This window comes from Magnolia sinica, chromosome 12 (genome assembly GCF_029962835.1).
Source record: "Magnolia sinica isolate HGM2019 chromosome 12, MsV1, whole genome shotgun sequence".
NCBI lineage: Eukaryota > Viridiplantae > Streptophyta > Magnoliopsida > Magnoliales > Magnoliaceae > Magnolia > Magnolia sinica.
Window position 1 is genome coordinate 7,529,816 of NC_080584.1, and position 18,068 is coordinate 7,547,883.

General features: G+C 40.5%; 1 protein-coding gene across 1 annotated transcript; it reads left to right on the plus strand.

The window, feature by feature from the left end:
• The first annotated feature begins 575 nt into the window (after positions 1-575).
• On the plus strand, positions 576-13,453 carry LOC131220861 (thaumatin-like protein). The gene is made up of 2 exons (XM_058215716.1): positions 576-1,287; positions 12,707-13,453. Exons 1-2 carry the CDS (start codon positions 621-623, stop codon positions 13,309-13,311), a joined length of 1,272 nt encoding a protein of 423 aa, XP_058071699.1. The 5' UTR covers positions 576-620; the 3' UTR covers positions 13,312-13,453.
• Positions 13,454-18,068: the final 4,615 nt, after the last annotated feature.

An 18,068-nucleotide genomic window follows, 5' to 3' on the forward strand; every position in this document is an offset into this window, starting at 1 on the left:
TCATGGACTTGGGTGCATCCCATCCCATGGTATATGATATGTTAAGAGCCATCTCCGGACAGTACACGTGGCAGATCAACAGATCAACTCGAACCATCCATCTGGTGGTCCACACTATGGATGTCAAATATTTAAAGATATAGAAAGATTGGATGACCCTATCAATCTGATCTCTGATCTTCAAAGTAACGGTGGAAAACAGAAGTAGTTAATGGTCAAGATTAAGTGCTGATAAATGAAGAAAATAGAAATCCAAAATAATCCAATGGATGTGATTCTAGAAGAAACGTCCATCCATAACTAGGTCCACAAGATGAACCGTCCCGATTGCCATGAAACCATGCTACATCTACAAAGAATAGGTGGCTGAACTTGATTCTGGGTCATCCGGGTCATACCATATCATCACCTTCCGTTCTTCCTACCTTCACATTTCCAGTCCAAGTCTAGTGGGCCCCACCAAAGTCAAGTCAACAAAAATACACTACAATTATCCACGTGGATCAGACTCCGCACCCACCCTCTCTCTATAAATACCTCCTCACTCTCCACACAAAAACCACACAACTCCAAAAGCCCACAAGCCCAAAAAAGGGCCCACCATCTCTACACCTCTCATCATGGCCATCCAATCACATATCCCTCTCATCTTCCTACTAGGACTCTCTCTCTTCTTCACCCTCACCCATGCAGCCACCTTCGAGATCCGAAACCAATGTCCATACACGGTCTGGGCCGCTGCAGTCCCCGGCGGGGGCCGCCGTCTAGACCAAGGCCAGTCATGGACCATCAGTGCAAACCCAGGCACGACCCAGGCTCGTATCTGGGCCCGAACAGGCTGCAACTTCGATGGCAATGGCCAAGGCAGCTGCCAGACTGGCGACTGTGGCGGCCGCCTCGAGTGCCAGGGCTATGGCCAGCCACCCAACACACTCGCCGAGTACGCTCTGAAACAATTCAACGACCTGGATTTCTTCGACATCTCACTCATTGACGGTTTCAACGTCCCGATGGACTTCAGCCCAGTGTCCGGCGGTTGTAGAGGGATCAGATGCACTGCTGATATCAACGGTCAGTGTCCAAATGAGCTGAGGGCCCCTGGTGGATGTAACAACCCATGCACTGTCTTTAAGACTGATGAGTACTGTTGCAATTCTGGCAATTGTGGGCCCACCCCATTGTCTAGGTTCTTTAAGGAGCGTTGCCCAGATGCCTACAGCTATCCTAAGGATGATCCGACCAGTACATTTACGTGCCCCAACGGTGCAAACTATAGGGTTGTGTTTTGCCCATGAAAACCTTCTATGTGATGAGATTGGACAACCATATTATATGTGTTAAGGTTCAAAAATAAGAATTTTCGAAATCCTGGTTTGGGTTTCGGAAGAGTAGTGAAATAAAAGTCGTGCACACGTGTGCATGAGAAAATGGTTTTGTTATGGCTATATGCATACGTGTTGGTTTTAGTAGCAATCTTGCATGTGCATGTCACCTATCCTGTAGGGTTAAGGTTTGGCCTGTGGGCCCACTAATGTGAGTGATGAATGTCCTAATTCAGTAATTAAGTAGATCACTACTATATAGAAAAAAAAGAAAAAAAAAAAAAGAAAAAAAAAAAGAAGATAATTTGAAGACACTTATAAGCGATCAAGTTCACATTCATTGCCCTGGACTAGTCTTACAGGGCTAAGCCAGGCTATGGTTAGTGTTAATTGGGCTGTTTAGCGCAATCAACACTAACCTTGAGCCTCTGTCCATTGCCAACCCTAATATATTACAGGGTTGGCAATAAGCCACTCAAAGTTGAGTTAGACGTAGATGGAGGTAAATGGAAAATGAAATTAGATGTAAATGAATTAAGAGTACATGTCTTATTCAGTTATGAGTGGTTGAGAGTATATATAGGAGGAATTAAAATGTATTGAAAATTTTCAATATATTCACAAGAACATATGCAATATCTCAAGTTAATTTTATTATGTCAAATTAGGTCACATATGTGATATTTCAGAAAATTGTTATAACAAACTCATTGAAATATATATACTTAAGCCAAAATGAGAAAATTCTGAACCTAAGGTGGACCATAGATATAAGGATCACAAACAAGCAACTTGCTAACTTAAGAAGTTTTCAATGGCAAACGTTCAATCCTTATTGCTTTTTTTTTTTTTGGTGTGGTCCACTGGAGCTTTGGATTCGCCTCATATTTGGCCTTATGCCCCAAAATGATCTAAAAATATAAATGGACAGCATGGACATAACATGTACATACATTTAGATGACCAACTTTTAAATGATTTGGACCATTCTATTGGTGCGAGTTTAGTTATTATATAGTCTATTATTTAATGGTTTTGGATTATCATAAGCATGTCATGTGTTTGGTAGACATGTGCCTAGTGGCACTTTTGTTTACCTGTGTGACTCTCCAACGAAGCTTAAAAAGATATTTTACCAAATTTACTTTTAAATTCTCATTTAAAAAAGGATTACATTTACAAGAATTTCTAATCCTTTTATTGATAAGTGGGCCAAAAGGAAAATGAATAATAATAATAATAATAATAATAATAGATGCCAAAAAATTATAATAAAACTTCTATTTCCCACGCAAAGGGTTCTGATTCATCTGTTGATTAAGAAGGCATACATGAATAAAGAAATGGACATATATATATATATATATATATTAAAAGGAGAAAAAGAAAGAACGGTCCACATGCAAGATGCATATGTTGCATAATAGAGGATTGATAGCCTAGCTAATAGATCAAAATTTGAGTTGACTTAGTCTAGTTGATTTTGGGTGCGGTAACAAGTCATGTGATCCGAAAGGACTTGTGATATAATGTCAGTATCCTAGTTTCACCAATACGTTGGATGCATGGAATTTAATAATTACTTGGCTAACATACACATCAATCACATTACATTAGATATGATGTGACGATTTGAGTCGCATGATGATGGAGTGTTGACATTTGCGAAATAGGCGTTGAAGTCGCTTGTAAGAGAGTGTTGGATTGTAAGGTGCACACATAATTTCATAATCTTATTCATACATTTAACAAGAGTATTTAGAAAATGCTTAGTGTCTTATTTATACTTAACTGTTCTGATTGAATCGATAACATGTGTGACTTAGAACTAATGGAACTACTGAGTTAGCTACTCACTCCTACCTGGGACGGTGTTTTAAAACACTAACCAGGCATTGTTGTTTACGTAGGTTCTATCTGTTGGGGGCCTTGCACAAAACCTTAAGATCTAGTCTCTGAAACAAACTAGAATTATGGAATAATAATGCAATGAACTAAATTAAAACATAAACCACACCACACCAGAGATTTTTAAGTGAAAAACCCTCGAAGAGGAAAAAACCAAGGGACCTCGTCCAGATCAACAATCCATTATAAAGTACAACGTTACAACCGATCACAAGCACACACCGCTTGGATCAAACCTTCTTCACTTACGCATGAGTAGCTAAACAATAAGAAAAACAAAGAAGACGGAGAGATCTCACCGATTATGAGGATGTGGAAGCACTGAGATATGGTAGATTACCCTTACGAGCATAGCCTCCCTTCCACAAGCTTCCTCTCTCTCTTTCTTTCTCTCTCTCTCTCACACCTTTGATAACCCTAAACCCTTTAGCAAAACTCTTGCAAAGCTTTAGAAAAGCCTAGAATGCCTTGAAAATACACTCCAATCCTGCATACACCCCTTTATATAAGAATAGAAAGAGAGAGAATCCAAATAGGAAATAAAATTCGCAGAATTTGCGTTTCCTCAATCGCATCTGTGTAACTCTTCGATGATATCGAAGGTCTCTCGATGACAGCCTTCGATTTCATCGACAGTCTTTCGATGATATCAAAACAGGACCAAAAACTATCCAGCGATCAGGGGTGAAAAATCCAACAATTATCGATGTCATTGAAGGTCTCTCGATGACAGCCTTCGATATCATCTAAAGTCCATCGATGATATCGACATGACCAAAAAACTGTCCAGCGACCAGCGGTAAAAAATCCAGCAATTATCGATGATATCGAAACTGGTTCGATTTCATTGAACCCAACAATGAGGAGAAAATCTCCATCAAATCTCTCCCTTTTCGACTCAGGAGGAATCCACCTTCTTCAAGCCAGCTCGGTTTCTACAAACCTTAAACTTGTCCTTAAGCAATGCTTTGGTCATCATGTCTGACCCATTATCGTCCGTGTGGACCTTCTCAAGCTGTAACACTTTCTGTTCCAAAGTATCTCTGATCCAGTGATACTGAATCTCTATATGCTTCGACTTGGAATACTGACTTGGATTCTTGCTCAAGTGTATAACGCTTTTTCCTCTCGCAATAGACCACGTGCTGCTCTTGCTTCAGGCAAAGTTTCTATAGGAACCTCTTCATCTAAAACATCTCTTTACATGCTTCTGTGACTGTAATATACTCGGCCTCTGTCATCAACAATGCTACGACCTTCTGTAGCTTGCTCTGCCAAGAAATTGCTCCCCCTGCAAACGTAAACATGAACCCCGATGTAAACTTCCTGGAGTCTATGTCACCGGTCATATCTTCATCTGTATAGCCCTCTAACACAGGTTTTCCGTCACTATAGCATAGGCTCAACCTGGATGAGCCTCTTAGATACTGCAGTATCCACTTCACCGCTGCCTAATGCTTTTTGCCAGGATTGGTAAGATACCGACTGACAACACTAATCGCATATGCTATGTCTGGGCATGTGCACACCATAGCATACATTAAACTTCCTGCTGTTGACGCATAGGGTATCTTCTTCATATCTTCCACCTCTGCCTTTGTCTCAGGACACTGCCTGTCGCTCAATTTGAAGTGACCATCCAGTGAAGTACTGACCGGCTTCGCTGCATTCATATTCAACCGCCCTAATACTTTCTCAATATACCGCTCTTGTGACAGCCAAAGCTTCCTGCCGCTTCTGTCACGGGTTATCTCCATTCCTATGATCTGTTTAGCCGGGCCCAAGTCTTTTATCGTAAACGACTTACTCAACTCCTGTTTCAGCCTGTCGATCTTCTTGATGTCTTTTTCCATGATGAGTATGTCATCAACATATAACAGCAGAATTAAGAAATCACCATCTAAGAACTTGCGTGTGAACACAAAGTAGTCCGACTCTGTTCTGTCATACCCATGCTGTAACATAAACGAGTTGAACTTCTTGTACCATTACTGTGGAGCTTGTTTCAGCCCATAAAGGCTCTTCCTCAGCCTACACACCATATGCTCTTTGCCCTTGACTTCGAACCCCTCTGGTTGGTGCATGTAGATCTCTTCCTCCAGGTCACCATGGAGGAAGACAGTTTTAACATCTAAATGCTCTATCTGCAGATCCATGCTAGCCATCAACCCAAGCAACACCCGTATGGATGTCACCTTCACCACTGGTGAGAATATCTCCTCGACGTCTATGCCTTTCCTCTGATCGAACCCTTTCACTACAAGTCTGGCCTTGAACATCGTCCGTGAATTCTTCTGCTCAAACTTTTTTCTGAACACCCACTTATTGCTCAAAACTTTCTTGCCCTTAGGCAGTTTCACCATATCATTGGTGTGGTTCTTATGTAAGGATTTCATCTCCTCTTGCATAGCTTTCAACCACTCTCCTTTATGCTCGTCGGTTAGGGCCTCAGAATAATCTTGTGACTCTCCTCCATTAGTCAGCATAATGTGCTTATGCGGTGAGTACCTCTTGGATGACTGTCTGTCCCTAGATGACCTCCTCACTTGTGGCTCAATAGGTGGATCAAGTGGGGGTTGCTCCCCTGGTCCATCTTCTGAAGAAACTCCCTCGTCCTCTGCACCTTGTTGTACTCCCCCGTCATCAGGCACCACGGGTGGAATAATCGGATCCATGTCCTCTAGCTCACCTGAACTAGCTGGTTCTTTTCTGGCTTACCAATGTTTTTGATACACTGATCTTCAAAGAATACCACATCTCTACTCTTGACGAGCTTCTTCTCGGTCGGATCCTATAATCTGTAACTGAATTTTTCATCACCGTACCCCAAGAACACACAGTCTAATTTTCATATCAAGCTTGGACCTCTCGTCCTTTGATACGTGAACGGATGCCCTGCATCCAAACACCCCGAGATGACTATACGATGGATCATGTCCAGTCCACACCTTCTCAGGTACTTCTCCATTCAATGGGGTTGATGGAGACCTGTTTATCAAATACACCGCCGTGTGCATTGCTTCTCCACAGAACGTCTTGGGCAACTTCGCATGGGATAACATGCATCTGATTCTCTCTACAATGGTGCGATTCATTCGCTCAGCCACATCATTATGCTGGGAGGTCTTGGGAACCGTCTATTCATGTGGTATACCCAGGGACTTGCAGTACTCATGAAAGTCGCCAATGTATTCACCACCATTGTCAGTGCGAATGCACTTCAATGATCTACATGTTTCTCTCTCGACCATAGCATGAAACAATTTAAACACACCAAAGACCTCGTCCTTAGATTTCAAAGTATAAACCCAAACCCTCCTAGATGCATCATCTATAAAAGTGACAAAATATAATGCCTCATCCAAGGTTTTTGTCTTCATAGGACTACAAACATCATAATAAACCAAATCTAATGCATGCACTTTATTAACATACGAAGCAGATTTAATAAATGAAACTCTATGCTGTTTCCCTGATAAACAATTAAGACAGGTTTTGAGAGGTGTGCATGTCACGTTTGGAAGGAGCCACTTCCTCGTTAATAACTGAAGCCCTTTTTCACTCATGTGGCCTAGACGCCTGTGCCACATGTCAATAGCTGAATCTTCCGCTGCGTTCAACCCACTCTTGCACATACTGACACTCGCCTTGTAAAGGGTGCAACACTTTTTTCATCTGGTTACGATCTATGAGCCCTTAATGAGCTTCTAGCGCCCACCAGCAAACCGACTTTCATAGCCATCATCATCCAACCTTTCCATCGACATCAAGTTAAGGCGAAAGTCTGGGATATGCCTCACATCCCTGAGAACCAATGTGCAGCCCACATTGGTCTTCACACAAATATCACCGACCCCTACGATCTTCGATACGCTAGAATTTCTCATCTTCATGGTCCCATAGTCACCTAACTTGTAGCTTGTGAAGAAGTCCTTACGTGGAGTCGCATGAAGCGAGGCTCCCGAGTCTATCACCCAATCGGTGTCCTAACTCGTAGCTATGAGACATATATCGTGATCTGCTGAAAGAATAACTACAACGTCGTCATCTGTAGCGACTACAATGAAATTTGATTCATCTTCCTTCTCCTTACATTTTTCTTTCTTGTCGTTCTTCTTACCACGACATTCATGCTTGTAGTAGCCCTTCTTGCCACAATTTCAGCAATCAACATCCTTTCTATTATTCGACTTACCTTTTGATTTATCTCAGGCCTTCCCGCCCTTCATGTTCTTTCCTCTCCCCCATTCCTGTGTCACAAGGGCCTCTTGTTGAGTAGACCCATGAGACTTCCTCCTTGTCTCCTCATTGAAGAGACAATTGGTTACCTGTTCCATGGAAATCTTTCCATCTGGCGCAAAGTTACTTAGAGACACTACCAATATCTCTCAACTGTCAGGCAATGAACTAAGGAATAACAAAGCCTGCAATTCATCATCCAGGACCATCTTCATAGCAGATAACTTGTTCACTATATTGCTGACCTCATTCATGTGCTCAGCCATAGAACAACCATCCTTGAACTTGAGATTCCTAAGTCGCCTAATCAGAAAATTTTTATTATCGGCTGTCTTCCTCTCATACAACTCTTCTAATTTCAGCCATAGGCTAGTGGCTGAGGTCTCTGTAGACACATGGTAGAACACAGAATCATCCAACCATTATCTAATAAATCCCACCGCCTTCCGGTCTATCTTCTTCTAATCATCATCAGACATATCCTTGAATTTTGCTGATGTGCCTAAAATTGGAGAGTATAAGTCCTTGCAATAAAGCAAGTCCTCTATCTTAGCCTTCTATATGGTCTAGTTAGAACCATTGAGGCTGATCATCCTTAATGAGCCACCTTCCATAATTCAAAATCGATCCTACCTGTTCAATGAACTTAGCTCTGATACCACTTTGTTAGGGGCCTTGCACAAAACCTTAGGATCTAGCCTCCCGAAACAAACCAGAATTAGGGAATAATAATGCAATGAACTAAATCAAAACATAAACCACACCACACCAGGGATTTTTACGTGGAAAACCCTCAAAGAGGAAAAAACTACGGGACCTCATCCATATCAACAATCCACTATAAAGCAGAATGTTACAACCTATCACAAGCACACACCACTTGGATCAAACCTTCTTCACTTACGAATGAGTGGATAAACAATAAGAGAAACAAAGAAGATGGAGAGATCTCACCGATTACGAGGATGTAGAAGCGCTGAGATATGGTAGATTACCTTTATGAGCATAGCCTCCCTTCCACAAGCTTCCTCTCTCTCTTTCTCTCTCTCTCTCTCACACACACCTTTGATAACCCTAAGCCCTTTAGCAAAACCCTTGCAAAGCTTTAGGAAACCCTAGAATACCCTGAAATACACCCCAATCCCACATACACCCCTTTATATAAGAATAGAAAGAGGTAGAATCCAAATAGGAAACAAAATCTGCAGAATTTGTGTTTCCGCAATCACGTCTACGTAACTCTTTGATGATATTGAAGGTCTCTCGATGACAGCCTTCAATATCATCGACAGTCCTTCGATGATATCGAAACAGGACCAAAAACTGTCCAGCGACCAGGGGTGAAAAATCTAACAATTATCGATGTCATCAAAGGTCTCTCGATGACAGTCTTCGATATCATCTAAAGTCCATCGATAATATCGACAGAACTAAAAAACTGTCTAGCGACTAGCGATAACAAATCCAGCAATTATCGATGATATCGAAACTGGTTCGATTTCATTGAACCCAGCAATGAGGAGAAAATCCTCATCACTAATGAGGCCTTTGACGGGTAGATTTTGGTCGGCTTGTGCTTTCATCGTGATGCCTTAGGAGCGTCAGGCGAAGTTAGAAGACCTTGTTGTTATTTTAGTTATGTGTTATATATGTAAATCTTTTCGCATGTTCGTTGTGGCTTATATAATCCCCATTTGGGCAATCATCACTATTGAAATTGTATTTTTGACTCTTACCCATATATTTTGAATTTTTTGTTATCTTTACTTCGCTTTGGTTCTGCTAAGTTGAAATGCGCAAATCTGATTATATTTGTATGAAATGAAATTGAATCTTAATGAGGACACATGTGCATTTTCATTGGTTAACACCCGAGACTCGGGATCAGAGTCTATATACTCGAGTGCTCATTTTTGAGGCGTTACAATATGTATGATCCATCAATTACATGTAGTTGTAAAATTTTTTAGTTTCAATAGGTCTATTTCGTGTAATGTTTTTAGCACTTTTAATTACTATATTATTTTTATATATTTTATTCTTATAATTCATGATTAAGTCTATTTTAGCCCTACAAAATTTCATTTTATTTTAAGTTTTATAAAAATTCTAAAAATTCTAGAAGTACCAATTGCCTGAAATCAAAGATTTTCAATACAGTTTCGAAAACAATTTAAAATTAACATCATTTTTTAGTTTTGTTTCTATCTTCTGTTTTTTCCCTTCTATGAAACTAGACTTATTAAGTTTTAATCTAACTTTTGAATCACCTCAATGAGAACTGTAAAACAAAATATATGAATTTTTTAAATCAACACTTGAATTGGCCAGTTTCTGAATATTATTGTTTATTATTGAACATGGGGTAGCAATGACACCGTTGACTATTATCCAATTTTAGTGGTGGCACTATTGGGGTCTGTCCAAAAATTTATTTATTTTGTTGGTGGTACTGCAGGGGTCGGTTCATGCTCAGTAATTTTGAAGTTATCCATTCTTTTAGATGGTTTTGATAAACCCCACGTCACTCCTTCTGATTACAAACATGCGCGAATACATGTAACTGAGTCTAATAATAACACGTCTTTGATAAATATTCCTTTACACGTGGGAGTTCACCAAAAAAATCATACACACGCACCCTTTAAGTTGTTGCCTTCGGTGTTATCTCTAAGTGCATGGCTTTCCTAGCAAGAAATGTATCCTTCATTGTCTTTTTCTGCTGATATTTTGTTCTTTTGTTTTCTTACAAGTGTGAACACATGACGATCTTTCGTTGATTTGGACAGTTAGATCCTATGTAACTAATTATATCAATGAATCAGCTTGATTTTTGGAAACAAGGGCTGTGGAGATGATGTTTGTGTGCCTCATGTTAATTTGATGTGATCACCACACGATGAAGGAAAATGATATCATAGATTACTGTAAATAAGGGTGGAGATGATGTTTGTGCGCCTCTTGGTGATCATGGTATGATCTTCATTGATCCACTCCATCCATGCTGTGTGGGCCCTTCAATGTTAGAATGTGAGGCCAAATATCAGCTTTATCAGAAACTTGGGCAAAGGGAACGGCTGAGGGTTGCTCAACCAATTCAACCACCCAAACTATTTTTGAAGGGCTCACCATGTATGTTGTGTATATATCATCCAATCCATTCATAGATGTAACCCCTGAGACGAAGAAAAAACATAAAAACATAAGCAATCCAAGTAAATAGTGAGGTTTTATGGATGAATTTTTTACTTTTCCCTCCCGGTGTGGCTCACCCAAGTGTCTCATCGGATGATATTTGTTGGGCTGAGTGAACTTGATGCGGCAAATACGATAAACGGAACGGATATCATGCAAAATAACACTACGGAGGTGATATTGGATCTGAATCCCATGAAAGGCCAGATCTCTCACACGAGTACCACACTGGCACGTGTTTTCAAGCGATGGCTGCATGGAATTTTCGTTATTCTGTAATTTTCTTTTGGATTCAATTAATGACCGGAAATTCCGGAAATTTAATGCCTCATCTCTGCGCATGACTTTTATTTTCCTCCCATCTCACACGTCTCCTGACAGGGCCCACCTCCTTTCATCCACTGTACACGTGGTTACCTCGTATGCTCGACACGTGGAAGTTCATTTCCAAATTTGCACGTCAACCATGTGAAACGAGGATGCGAAAATGCACAGTTCTATCCCTATTCGTAGCGGATTGATCCTGTACGCTCAGAAGTTAGTTGGGCCACCGTGATTTTTTAAAAAAATCTACCCCGTTCATCCGTATCTCCAGATCATGTCAGGACAAGAGACCAAAAACAAGGAAGATCCAAAATTCAAGTGGACTACACGACAAGAAAACGTGGGTATTGAAATGCCTACCGTTGAAATCTCCTTGAGTCCACAGTAATGTTTATATGCCATCCCAACCGTTCATAAGGTCATTCCTATAGGATGATCTAAAATCACAAACAAGTTCGGTCTGATCCAAAACTTCAGTGGCCTTAGGAATGTTTCAAATGTGGACGTTCAATCCTCACTGCTTCCTATCGTGCGGGCCACTTGAGTTTTGAATCTTCCTCATTTTAGGATTCTATCCTAACATGATCTGAAAAAACGGATGAACGGTATGGATATTTCACAAACATCTTTGTGGGACCCACCTAGCTTCTAGAGCAAAAACTTCTTACTAATTTGACCGAATGGCTTTATCCCGTATCCAAAGCTCAAGTGGACCCCACTGCAGGAAATAGCGGGGATACCGGGATTTTTATTTGTCATCCAACCTGTTCATAAGGCCACACATACCTGGATGAAGGGAAAACCCAAATATCAGCTTCATCCAAAAACCTACATTCAAAGGTAGGCATTCAATCCACACTTTTTCCTACGGTGTGGTCCATTAAGTATTTCGATATGCTTCAATTTTGGGCTCGTCGCCTAAACGGAGCTCGAAAAACGGATGGACGGTGTGGATAAAACACATACATCACGGCGGGCTCACAGAGTACTGCCATCACGAAGCTGGGAGGGTCCGCACGCAATCCGCGGATGGATTTTCTATAAACCTCTAGATCAAAGCCCATCATAGACTTTGGTGCACCCCATTCCATGGTATATGATATGTTAAAAGCCATCTCCCGACAACACACGTGGCAGATCAACAGATCAACTACAACCATCCATCTGGTGGTCCACCACTATGGATGTCAAACATTTAAAGACAGAGACAGATTGGATGACCCTATCAATCTGATCACTAATCTTCAAAATAACGGTAGGAAACAGAAGTAGTTAATGGTCAATATTAAGTTCTGATAAATGAAGAAAACCAAAATCCAAAATTATCCAATGGATGTGATTCTAGAAGAAACATCCATCCATAACTAGGTCCACAAGATGAACGGTCCCGATTGCCATGAAACCATACCACACGTACAGCAAACAGGTGGCTGAACCAGTTTCAATGTCATCCAGGTCCTACCATATCATCGCCATCCGTTCTTCCTATCTTCACATTTCCCGTCAAAGTCTAGTGGGCCCCACCAAAGTCAAGTCAACAAAAATACACTACAATTATCCCTCTCTCTATAAATACCTCCTCGCTCTCCACACAAAAACCACACAAGCCCACAAGCCCAAAAAGCCCACCATCTCTGCACCGCTCATCATGGCCATCCAATCACACATCCCTCTCATCTTCCTACTAGGACTCTCTCTCTTATTCACCCTCACCCATGCAGCTACCTTCGAGATCCGAAACCAATGTCCATACACCGTCTGGGCTGCCGCGGTCCCCGGTGGGGGCCGCCGCCTTGACCAAGGCCAGTCATGGACCATCAGTGCAAACCCAGGCACGACCCAGGCTCGTATCTGGGCCCGAACCAACTGCAATTTCGATGGCAATGGCCAAGGCAGCTGCCAGACTGGCGACTGTGGTGGCCGCCTCGAGTGCCAGGGCTACGGCCAGCCACCCAACACACTCGCCGAGTACGCGCTGAAACAATTCAACGACTTGGATTTCTTCGATATCTCGCTCGTCGACGGTTTCAACGTCCCGATGGACTTCAGCCCAGTGTCCGGCGGTTGTAGAGGGATCAGATGCACTGCTGATATCAACGGTCAGTGTCCAAATGAACTGAGGGCCCCTGGTGGATGCAACAACCCATGCACTGTCTTTAAGACTGATGAGTACTGTTGCAATTCTGGTAATTGTGGGCCCACCCCATTGTCTAGGTTCTTTAAGGAGCGTTGCCCAGATGCCTACAGCTATCCTAAGGATGATCCGACCAGTACATTTACGTGCCCCAACGGTGCAAACTATAGGGTTGTGTTTTGCCCATGAAAACCTTCTATGTTATGAGATTGGACAACCATATTATATATGTGTTAAGGTTCAAAAATAAGAAATTTCGAAATCCTGGTTTGGGTTTTGGAAGAGTATGAAATAAAAGTCGTGCAGACGTCTGCATGAGATGGTTTTGTTATGACTATTGTTGTTGGTTTTTTTAGAAATCTTGCGTGTGCATTTCAGCTGTGCTTTTCTCTTTTTAATATGTAGGGGGTGGGTGTGAAATGTTCCCTGTATGACTAGGGTTTGCCAACCCTAATCCATAATAGTGCTGGCCCACTCAGCTGAGTCCGAGGTAGAAGGAAGTAAATGAGAAATGGAATTAGATGTAGATAAATTGAGAGTAAATGACTTAACTGTGTTTGGTTGGGAGTACATGGGAGGATTTAAAATGTATTGAAAATTTTTAATATATTCACAGGAACACGTGATATATCCCAAGTCAACTTTATCATTTAAAATTAGTTTACATGTGTAATATTTAACAAAATAATTATAATAAATTCATTGAAATATATACTTTAGTCCAAATGAGAAAATTTGGAGTCTAAGATAGGCTACAAATATAAGGATCACAAACAACTAAATTGCTAGCGGCTTTAAACCATCTGAACCATTTTAGGGCATGGGCTAAAAAATGAGGTGGATTTGAAACTTCCATTGCCCTAAGAAGTTTTCAATGGCAGGCATTCAATCCTTGTTAGTTTCTTTTTATGGTGTGGTCTGCTACAGCTTTGGTTTCGGGTCGTATTTGGGGTTATGCCCTAGAATGATCTAAAAATATGAATGGACAACCACGGTATAACATGTAAATGCATTTTAGATGGCCAACCTTTGAATGACTTGGATAATTCTATTGGTGTGATTTTAATTATGTAGACAGTTATTTAATGATTTCGGATTATCATCGGCATGTCTGTTTGGTAGACTTGTGCATAATGGCACCTTTGTTTAACGAAGCTCAAAAAGATAGCTTACCCCATTTACTTTAAAATTCTATTTCACAGAGAGGATTCCATTTACAAATATTTCTAACCCTTTTATTCATAAGTGGGCCAAAAGAAAAATGAATAAAGAAATAGATGCCAGAAAATTATAAAACTTCCCTTTCCCACGCGAAGGGTTCTGATTCATCTGTTGATTAAGTAGGATATACATGCATATAGAAGTGGACATTTACAAAAATAAAAATAAAAAAAATAATTAAAAAGGAGAAGTAGAAAGAACGGTCCACATACAAGATGCACATGTTACGTGACAGAGGATTGATCTAATGGATCAAAATTGGAGTTGACTCAGCTCAGTCAAGTTGGTTTTGGGTGCAATCAAAGTCAGTCAATGGATCATCCAAACCGAATATCCGGGGAGTCGCACTTTTTAAATGGGAACTAGAACACTATAACTTATAGATCTTCTAGTTGCTTCTGGATGCTTAGACAATGCGATTGATCAATCTGAACCGTACATTAGGTCCACCACACACTTAAAGTTTAAGGTGGTGGTGACTCTTCGACTGCACACGCATGTCATGCATTGTTGTAGGGCAATCCAATCCGTCCAATCTACCAACCGGCTGTGGATATAGCATAATGCAAATAACACACTTTGCAAATGATAGTAACCATCTGATTTTGTCTATTTGAATTTCTAGCTCTCTCTATTTTACTTTTTATCAATCTTCTGGCAGATACCATTTGAATGGTCAGGATTGCTGGATAAGTGTGATTTTCGGGTCATGCTCCATATGTAGTGTGACCCACAATTTGTAGAAGAGACATGAGTGCGTGACTAGAAATGTAGTGTGGCACACTTGATAGATTCCTATTTCCTACGCATATATGATAAGATCAGGACCACTCATCGGGAGGAGCCCACCATTAATATGCCCTCTTCTGAAAATCAAGATAGTCCACTCATCAGATGGACCACACATACAGATATGTCAAATATATATCATTGACCATATTTTTAACCGTCCATTTCCCCTGATAAATGAAACTTGGCCTAGTTTTTTCAGTCCATATATTTTTCTGGTGAACTCTGGCCCACCTGATTATATAACTGGCCACCTGATGTACTGATTGGATATCATCTCTGCAAGCCACCCTGCCGGCATTTATAGCCTTTGAATCTGGTTCATCCAATTATCCAAGCCGTTTATAAGACGTTTCTCATTTCTACGGTGGAAATTCAACAAATAAAGTAACCAAATTGCATTATTTCAACCCATTCACTATTTGGCTCTTTTGCTTTGATGATGAACGGTCTCTAAAAAAATTATTTAATAGAAGAGTTGACGAAATCAATAGAGTAGATTTTTTGGTCTCGCCCTCACCATCTAGTGTTAGCCCTGTGGAATGAACGGTTTGGATCATTGAGAAGAAGTCAAAATCCAACCTCTAAAGTCGCGACGTATCTTTTATTATAATACATCATATGCATTCTACCAAATCTCAATCTTATCACCGTTTGGAATTTGTAACTTTGTTAGCGGGTTTTGACCAGATCCGGGTACGGTGACCCGAACCATGTTACTCTATAGTTAGGTGATGATCTAGAAGAAGCGGATTGCATCCGGCTAACGCCTGGACAGACTCGGTTCAGCAGGTGATCTGTGTCTGTGGTGCCCACCACGATGTATGGGTTTTATCTAAGCCGTCCATCCAATTTTCCAGATTGTTTTAGGGAATGATCTAAAAAATTATGCAGATATAAGCTCACGTGGACTCTATTGTGGGGATTGAATGGCCACCATTAAAAATTTCTTGAGTGCTACAAAAGTTTTGGATCGAGCTAATATTTGTGTTTTCCCTTCATCTAGGTCTATGTGACCTTATTAACAGGTTGGATGGAAAATAAATATCATAGTGGGCCCTAGGAAGATTGCAATGGTGGACATTATTATCATCACTACTTCCTGTGGTGTGGTTCGCTTAAGCCTTCAATCTGCATGATTTAGGGTATTTTATCTTAAAATTATCTATAAAAATATATGAACAGTGGGGATGAAACTCACACATCAAGATGGGCCCCACAGAGCCCCTGCCTGGACCGAGTCTATCCAGGTGGGGCAGGACGCCGCTTCCAATCAAGATCCGTTCACGATGTCTTTAGTGGGAGATTTTTCAAAAAAAAAAAAACTACCTAATCAATATAAAACTTACATTCCATACCTTTTTAAAAGAAGTTTTACAACAGCTACATCATTAATTAATCTACTATCATTTCATTGCCTTTCATACATTGGGTGGATGTCTATTCCAAAATAAATTTTTTAGTCCACATGAATCACAAGTCAACGATGTCATCAAAGGATTAGTTTCAATAACATCGGAGAATGTTCGATGCCATCGACAATTTCCATGCAATTTTACACAGAGTAACGATTTTGCGGGATTTGTTTCCGATTTTGCTTGGGATCCTTCTATAGGCTATATGTGGGTGTAAGTGGAATTGTGAGGTACTTTTAGGGTTTCTAATTAATCCAAGGGTTTTAAATGGTATAGTAAGGGTAAGATTCGAGATTGTTCGAATCAGGTAAGCTTTATTTTTTTTGTAAATTCTTCTTTCATAATGATCATCTGTCGCTTTGTGCCGTGGTTTTTTCATAAGAATTTTTTTACATTAAATCGATGTGTTCTCTTTATGCTTGGTTTGTACGATTAGATTACTCCTCTTGATTGTACTCTGTGTGTTTTCGCGATGCCCCAACAAGTGGTATTAGAGATAACAATGGGGCATAAACTTGAATTTGTAAGGAGAAGCATGAATGGCTGGAAATCCGAAGTATGACATTGAGAAGTACTTAGACAAAAATAAGTTTGAGTTATGGAAGATTAAGATGATTAGTCTATTAACTCAGCAAGGGTTAGTTGAGGCTCTTAAGGAGCGACGTGAGTTTATGAAAGATGATGATTGGAAGACTCTAGATAAGAAAACTAAATCCCCAATTCGATTGTACCTAACGGATGAGGTTCTCTACAACGTCATGAGAGAGAAAACCGCAACAAAGTTGTGGGCAATATTAGAGGACGTTTATGCCAAAAAAGTCCTTGAAAAATCACTTACACTTGAAGTTGCAGTAGTTTAACTTCAGGATGACAGATGGTAGAGATGTGGAGGCCCACATCAGTAATTTTAACAAGTTGATTTGCAAGTTGTTAGATATAGAAGAAGTGGTCAAAGATAAATATCATGCATGTATTTTGTTGAATTCTCTACTGGCATCATATGAGTCTTTCAGGGACTCTTTGTGTAACGGTATCCCTAAGTGTGGACACCGTTATCTCGGCCCTTCAACGAAAGGCCATGAGAAAGAAAAACAGTAGTGTGGGGACTTCTTCTGATGCACTTCTTACAAGAGACAGGAATACTAAGCGAGATATAGGATCTTCTCAATCAAGATACAAATTCAAAGGCAAGGGAAAGGGGAAGTTAAAGTGTCAAAACTGTGGAATGGCTGGGCACATGAAGAAGAATTGTACAAATCATAAAGTAAAGAAAGAAAACTCAAAAGCTTCTTCCAGGGAAGCTAACACTGCTATATCTGATGAAGAAATGAGTAGAGGTGATGTGTTCTCAGTGTCTATGATCAGACACTTTTACGATGATCATAGAGGCGAGCGAATCCTTGAAACAGGAGCTTCATATCACATAACTCCTCATTGGAGTTGGTTTGCCAGTTGTAGGGAGTACGATGCTGGACATGTATTTATGAGCAATGACAATGTCTGTAACGTTGTGGTTGTTGG